This window comes from Eurosta solidaginis, chromosome 1 (genome assembly GCF_040869045.1).
Source record: "Eurosta solidaginis isolate ZX-2024a chromosome 1, ASM4086904v1, whole genome shotgun sequence".
Lineage (NCBI taxonomy): Eukaryota > Metazoa > Arthropoda > Insecta > Diptera > Tephritidae > Eurosta > Eurosta solidaginis.
The window spans coordinates 56,295,286-56,302,463 of NC_090319.1; the positions used below are offsets into that span (position 1 = coordinate 56,295,286).

At 34.0% G+C, this 7,178-nt stretch overlaps 1 protein-coding gene across 1 annotated transcript; it reads left to right on the forward strand.

Annotated features, from left to right (window-relative positions):
* The first annotated feature begins 4,793 nt into the window (after nucleotides 1–4,793).
* On the forward strand, nucleotides 4,794–6,770 carry LOC137240995 (uncharacterized). The gene is made up of 2 exons (XM_067768138.1): nucleotides 4,794–4,898; nucleotides 4,957–6,770. Exons 1-2 carry the CDS (start codon nucleotides 4,852–4,854, stop codon nucleotides 5,792–5,794), a joined length of 885 nt encoding a protein of 294 aa, XP_067624239.1. The 5' UTR covers nucleotides 4,794–4,851; the 3' UTR covers nucleotides 5,795–6,770.
* Nucleotides 6,771–7,178: the final 408 nt, after the last annotated feature.

Consider the following 7,178-nt stretch of genomic DNA (forward strand, 5'->3'; position numbering starts at 1 on the left):
CGGACATACGATTTAGCACAAGAAAGCGAAAAAAAAATTTTGGGTTTTTTCGAAAAAAAAATATTTTTGTTATAACTTTTTAACAAAAGGTGGGCAAACGAAAATTTTTCCTGGACTAACGTGGACAAACGAATGGCATTTGGTTTTTTTAATAACTCGTAAATGGAGGTGCCAACTTCACACACGATTTTTTTTTTTTTTTTTTTTTGAAAAAAAAAATTTGGGATTATTAGAAAAAAAAAATATTTTTGTTAGTACTTTTTAACAAAAGGTGGGCAAACGAAAATTTTTCCTGGACAAACGTGGACAAACGAATGGCATTTGGTTTTTTAAATACTCGCAAATGGAGATGCCAACTTCGCACACAATTTTTTTTTAATATTTTTAACAAAAGGTGGACAAAAAATTGGGGTTTTTCGAAAAAAAAAATATTTTTGTTAGTACTTTTTAACAAAAGGTGGGCAAACGAAAATTTTTCCTGGACAAACGTGGCCAAACGAATGGCATTTGGTTTTTTAAATACTCGCAAATGGAGGTGCCAACTTCACACACGATTTTTTTGTTTTTTGAAATTACTTTTTAAGAAAAGGTGGACAAACGAAAATTTTTCCTGGACAAACATGGACAAACGACGGACATACGATTTAGTACAAAAAAGCGAAAAAAAATGTTGGGGTTTTTTCGAAAAAAAAAATATTTTTGTTATAACTTTTTAACAAAAGGTGGGCAAACGAAAATTTTTCCTGGACAAACATGGACAAACGATGGGCAAGCGACGGGCATACGACTTAGCACAATAAAGAGAAAAAAAATTATTGGGTTTTTTTCAAAAAAAACAAAAATATTTTTGTTATAACTTTTTAACAAAAGGTGGGCAAACGAAATTTTTTCCTGGACTAACGTGGACAAACGAAAGGCATTTGGTTTTTTAAATACTCGCAAATGGAGGTGCCAACTTCACACACCATCCTTTTTTTTTTTTTTTTGGAAAAAAAAATTGGGGTTTTTTCGAAAAAAAAAATATTTTTGTTATAACTTTTTAACAAAAGGTGGACAAACGAAAATTTTTCCTGGAAAACGTGGACAAACGATGGGCAAACGACGGACATACGATTTAGCACAAAAAAGCGAAAAAAATTTTGGGGTTTTTTCGAAAAATAAAATATTTTTGTTATAACTTTTTAACAAAAGGTGGGCAAACGAAAATTTTTCCTGGACTAACGTGGACAAACGAATGGCATTTGGTTTTTATACTTACTCGTAAACAAAAATCAAAAGGCGCGTACAGTTGTTGTTGGTGCAATGCTAATTCCAATTTGAATGTAAATGTTCGCTTCAAATGGCTTCACTTGTCATCTTTTAAGCCGTCGGTAGATGAAGAAGCAATTTTGGATTATGTTTCAAAAGTTGCCAATATATCGAAATCTGTAATGCGTTGCCAAAAGCTTGTTAAAAAGGATGCGGATACCAATTCTATAACTCATGTGAATTTTAAGTTTGGTATATCCTGATCCAATTATAATAAGATTTTTGATGCATCAATTTGGCCATCTGATGTCAAATTGAGGCCGTTTCGTTTTTTTTCAAAAGGCTGTGTCCCTGCAGAAAAATGTTTGAGTGTTAACTCAGGTATTAATAATGAGACAACTATTCCATGATTGTATAGTAGTGCTCGCTCTACCAAGAAATATTTGACTATTTATTTTCAAAATATGTCGGGAATGAGGACTAAAGCTTCAACTGTTTATGCCGCTACTTGTAAGAGTGGTTATGGTTTAATTGTTCTCGTGGAAACGTGGTTAACCGAAGATTTTCATGATAATGAGTTTTTTGATAAGAATCAGTACAATGTCACGGTGGGTTTTAAAAAATTTAAATTTTTCTGCCGGGAAATTTTTCTGTGGGCTTATTCTAGAAGCTGCCGAGTGTAAAAAAAAGCCAACCGCGAAATCACATATTCGGCGCTTTTTTTTGAGAGTCACTTGAACTTTTTAATTTTTGCAATTAAAGCTTTCTACGCGTTATTGATAGGAAAATCTATTTTAACGCAATAATAATCATGTTTCTTTGCAAAAAATAATGTAAACATTTATTTTATGTAACGCTACATACAAGTAAACAGTTATTTTAAACAAAATATACAAAATAAAGCATATTTTTGTTTGAAACCACAAAAGTTCGTTAATCAGCTTCTCCAATTTATTTGAATCAGAAATGGCAATTATAGTATTCGCAAAATGCTCTCAATAAACCACTAGAGTATTCTGGATGAGATATTTTAACACTGTACTTAACCCACGTCTTTTTAAAATCTGCATGCACAGATTCAAAAACTGGCTCTCTTCAAAAAGCGAGTCCTTTTCCATGTTTTGAACAAAAGTAAGGCAGGTGTTCAATTCCAGCATGAACTTTAGGTGTAATACTAATTTCCAAGTCCTCATAACTTGTTTTAAATTTATTAATATGCACTTTGATTTGCGGGTCTAGATTATGCGAAAAGCAAGAGTTAACTACCATAAAAAAAAATATTGAAAACCTGAACATATTTCATAAATTTACGGCCATGTTTTTCTGAAATTCTTCTCAAAATCTACATTTTTAAGCAATTTTTTGCAGGAATTGCCGTTAAAAGAAGACTGTCCGAAATAAACTTCACGATCTACATGGCATTCTTTACCCCATTCATTTCTTTCTATTTCAGATACTTTTAACGTGCTTTCATAAAGTTTATTTATAACGCCTAGTAAGAGATGAAGTTTCGGAGGTGGAATCAACTCTATTATTTCAATGTCTTCATCAAAATCAAAGAGTGGTTTGTTTACACAATTTTTAAAAAACTGAGCGTGTTCTGAGCGTGTGATTGTGAACTTTTGTGGATTCAAACAATTTTGTAAATTTTGTTTAAAATAACTGTTCGCATTGTATGTAACGTTACATAAAATAAATGTTTACATTATTTTTTGCAAAGAAACATGATTATTATTGCGTTAAAATAGATTTCCCTATCAATAACGCGTAGAAAGCGTTAATTGCAAAAATTAAAAAGTTCAAGTGACTCTAAAAAAAAAGCGCCAAATATGCGATTTCGCGGTTGGCTTTTTTGTACCCTCGGCACCTCCTAGAATAAGCCCACAGAAAAATTTCCCGGGTGGTCGGCAGAAAAATTTAAATTTTTTAAAACCCACCGTGATGTGTTTCGCAAAGATCGAAATAGTTTAAGCACTGATCTCTCTCGTGGAGGAGGAGTCTTAATAGCTGTTAAGAAAGAAATACATTCGTCTCAGGTTCCTCTTAATATAGCTGAGACTGCTATAGACCAACTAATAATTTCAATAAAAGGCAAAACCGGTATTCTTCACGTTAGTGTATTTTATATCCCGCCAAATAGTCTGGAGAAGCTTTATGAAGATCATGTTAATAATATTATGAATGTTTTGAGGGACGATTTGAATTCGCAGTTATGTGTATTAGGTGATTTAAATAGAATCATTTGGAGTTATCTTCTAGGTGAAAATGTTCTTATACCAACCAATGTAAATTATGCTAAATAAATGTATTTGCTTTGCTCTTGCTTTCCGTTATCGAATACTGACAAGCATCATGTACCATTAATATTAGAGCTTGAGTTTTAAGAGTTTGCAAATGTTGCACTTAATAATGAGATTGGTTTCAATTATAGTCGGTGTGATTTTGGATTGATAAATAATTTAATTTCCAATGTTGACTGGCAACTTCTTTTTTATCACCCCAGTCTTGTGGACTGTTTTAATTTATTTAAAAGTAATATCTCGGAAATAGTAGAAAATAATATTCCCCGTCTTCCAGCTAGGGTTTATAAGTTACCGTGGTATACAAAGAACCTAAAGAAACTTAAACACCAACATAATAAATATTATAAGCTTTTTAAGAAATCGAATTCCCTTCAACACAAGTAAGAATACTTAAAGTACGTTAAGGAGTTCAATTGCCTTGACAAATTCTTATACAATCAGTATATTAATAACTTCGAGAATAACATCAAATCCAATCCAAAGTCGTTTTGGAATTTTATTCGTTCTAAACGATCATCTTCAGCTATTCCGCGGTCTGTGTCTTACCAAGGTATAAATTCAACATCATCTTAAGACTCGGCCAATTTGTTCGCAGAGTTTTTCAAAGCGAGTTTCGACTTTAGTGACGCTCCGAGTGACAATAGTGGTATGCTAAATAACATATCGTCTTGTCTTAACTTGCCAACATTAGTTCTTCACATAGATGATATTATTATAAGTATTAACCCTAGAACACACACCCAGAAAATACCACGTAAACACACACCCGGGATACGTTTGTACCCGGGACCTTATTTTGCGGTGTTTTTTTAATGCTTATTCAACCGATTTCTCTGATTTTTTTTTTTTGAAATGTATATTTTAATATATAACAAGTATTTTGTCTTTTGTTTCATTCGAATATTCCTACTGGTTCCAGAGATATGGGCAAATTAAGTCAGGACATGCAACAGTGGATTTTTGTTTTTGTTGTTGTCCTGATAAATGCAAAGCAAAATAATATAATTTATAATAATATACTTGTAGAGTAACAACGAATACACATTTTGGTTTTTATTTCATTGAAATATTCTACCTGGTTCAAAAGATATGTGCAAAAAGGTCGCGCAAGGTATGGGTACGTAGGTAGCAAATACACTGGTATAACTGGTTTTTGTATTTTATATGCAGCTGCAAGGGTTGTTTTCACACGAGGTGTTGTTATAAATGCTGCCTGTTGATATATTCATTATTGTTTTGGTGCTCAAAAGGTAAGAAGTGAAAATAAATATAACTGAAACTATAAATAACTGGATACGAAATGACTTCAAGAAGAAACGAATATTTATCAAAAGCAGCATATAGAAGGTAAAAAATGTAAAATAAGCAACAATGTAAACATATACAAATTTTTTTTATTATGCAGACTAACTGAGGAACAGCGAGAATCATATATACAATCTTTATTTGATGAAATTTGTGACGATGACGCTCCCTATGACTTTGACTCAGTAGATGAAGAAGAAATTCAATTCAATGACATTGAAATTGCTGATGACGATGCTGAAGTTTCGCAAAGTGCCGCAGAAGTATTACTTGATTATGCGGATGATGAAGAAGACGATGAAGAAGTAGAAGAAAATAATGAATTATCTGCTAGTGGCGAAAAATTTGTTGCACGTGATGGTACTGAGTGGATGAAAGAACCAAATGTAAGTCGTCAGGTACTCGGACAAAATATTATAAGAGAACGTTCTGGACCAGCTAGATGCACTGAAATGTTGTCAATAGAGCAAACATTCAAATGTTTCATGAACGTTGAAATGGCTGATATAATTATGCGCCACACAAATAAGTTAGCAAAAGAAACTTATAATGCTTACAACAATGCGCATCCAAACACAACTCCTAAGTCATGGACGCCTGTGTCAATAACAGAGCTGTATGCATTTTTTGGCATACTTATTATGACTGGTGCGAACCATACCAATGGAGAACATGTTCGAGATTTATGGAGCGTCAAAAACTATCCTTTATATCGCGCCACAATGGGAGTCAACCGTTTCTGTTCGATATTGCGGTTCCTAAGATTTGACGATAAAAACACTCGTGCAAGACGCTTACTAACTGATAAAGCAGCACCGATCAGTGAGTTGTGGACGATGATGAACAATAATCTTGCTGCACATTACAAGCCCAGCTCATGCTTGACGATTGATGAACAATTATGTCCTTACGCAGTACATACCGTCAAAACCTGCTAAATATGGTGTCAAGGTTTGGTGGATTTGCGATGCCACAAATGCATATCCACTGCATGGACAAATATATACTGGCCAAGCAGAAACTGGTAGGGAAACGAACCAAGGCGAACGAGTGGTGAAGGATTTGTCTACCAAATACCAAGGAAGTGGCCGAAACATTACAATGGACAATTTTTTTACGACCTTGCCAGTTGCAGAACTGCTTCTCACCTGGAAACTCACGATCGTTGGAACTTTGCGCAAAAACAAATCATATATTCCTCAAGAAATGAAGCAGAACAAAAACAGGACAATTGTTTCAACGACATTTGGCTTGAAAAATAATGTGACAATGTGCTCTTATGTTCCCAAAAAAAAATAAAGCAGTAATTTTGCTTTCGACCATGCATAATGATGCTGAAATAGCTGACAGTGGGAAACCTGAAATAATTGAATATTATAATCGTACCAAAGGTGGTGTTGATCGAATGGACCAAATGTTTGCGGAATATCCAACACAAAGACAAACAAAACGATGGCCACTAGCGATGTTCTTCAACATGTTGGACATTACAGCTCTTGCAGCCTACATTGTCTACGATTTGAATAACCCTATGTTGCCTTGGAGAACAAACAACAAGCGTAAGCAGATCCTGCGCAGCTTGGCTGAAGCATTGTGTATGCCCATTATTGAAGCCAGAGCCATAAATCGTCAAGTGACGCGAAATTTTTCGACTAAAATTGCTATTGAAGCATATTTCAACCGACCGCTGGAATCAATGGTGTCAACAGCAGCATCAACATCTGCCGCAGCGCGCACGCCAAAACCTGTGTCCGGATCTTGCTATTTATGTTACGCACAAGAGGAAAAACGCCGTAGAAAAACCAGAAAGCTGTGCGCCAAATGTAAGAAGCCAATGTGTCTTGTACATTCGGTCACATCAACAAATTGCTCTATTTGCCATGATTTTCCTTAGATATAAGATGCATTTTTATAATTTTTATAATAAAAGTCAATAATATAATGTGTGAAATGAATATTTTTAATTCTTCAAATAAAAAAATAATATAAAAAATGTTTTTTTTGATTATTATGAGGATTTTTACTATTGGGGTACAAACGTATCCCGGGTGTGTGTTTACGTATATAATGTGTTTGGAAAGCTGTAGCTCCTGAACCAATGGTCCGATCTGGTTCAAATTTTGAATTTGAACTCAAAACTAAATAATCTTCCTAGATCCACTCTAGGTATAGCGGTTCAAAAGTTACAACACTTCAATGTTGATACTGGATACATTTGTACCCGGGTGTGTGTTCTAGGGTTAAGACTATCAAGAGCTCAAAGCAGTGCGACTATCAATAATTTTCATCTTTTTTTCTAAAGAAATGTATGGTTTCAGCTGC

What these genes read in the sequence shown, in the direction of transcription:
- LOC137240995 (XM_067768138.1), top strand. Translation starts at nt 4,852, where the DNA reads ATGACTTCAAGAAGAAACGAATATTTATCAAAAGCAGCATATAGAAG. An exon ending in TCAAAAGCAGCATATAGAAG is followed by an intron (nt 4,899 to 4,956) that starts GTAAAAAATGTA and finishes TTTATTATGCAG; the next exon opens with ACTAACTGAGGAACAGCGAG.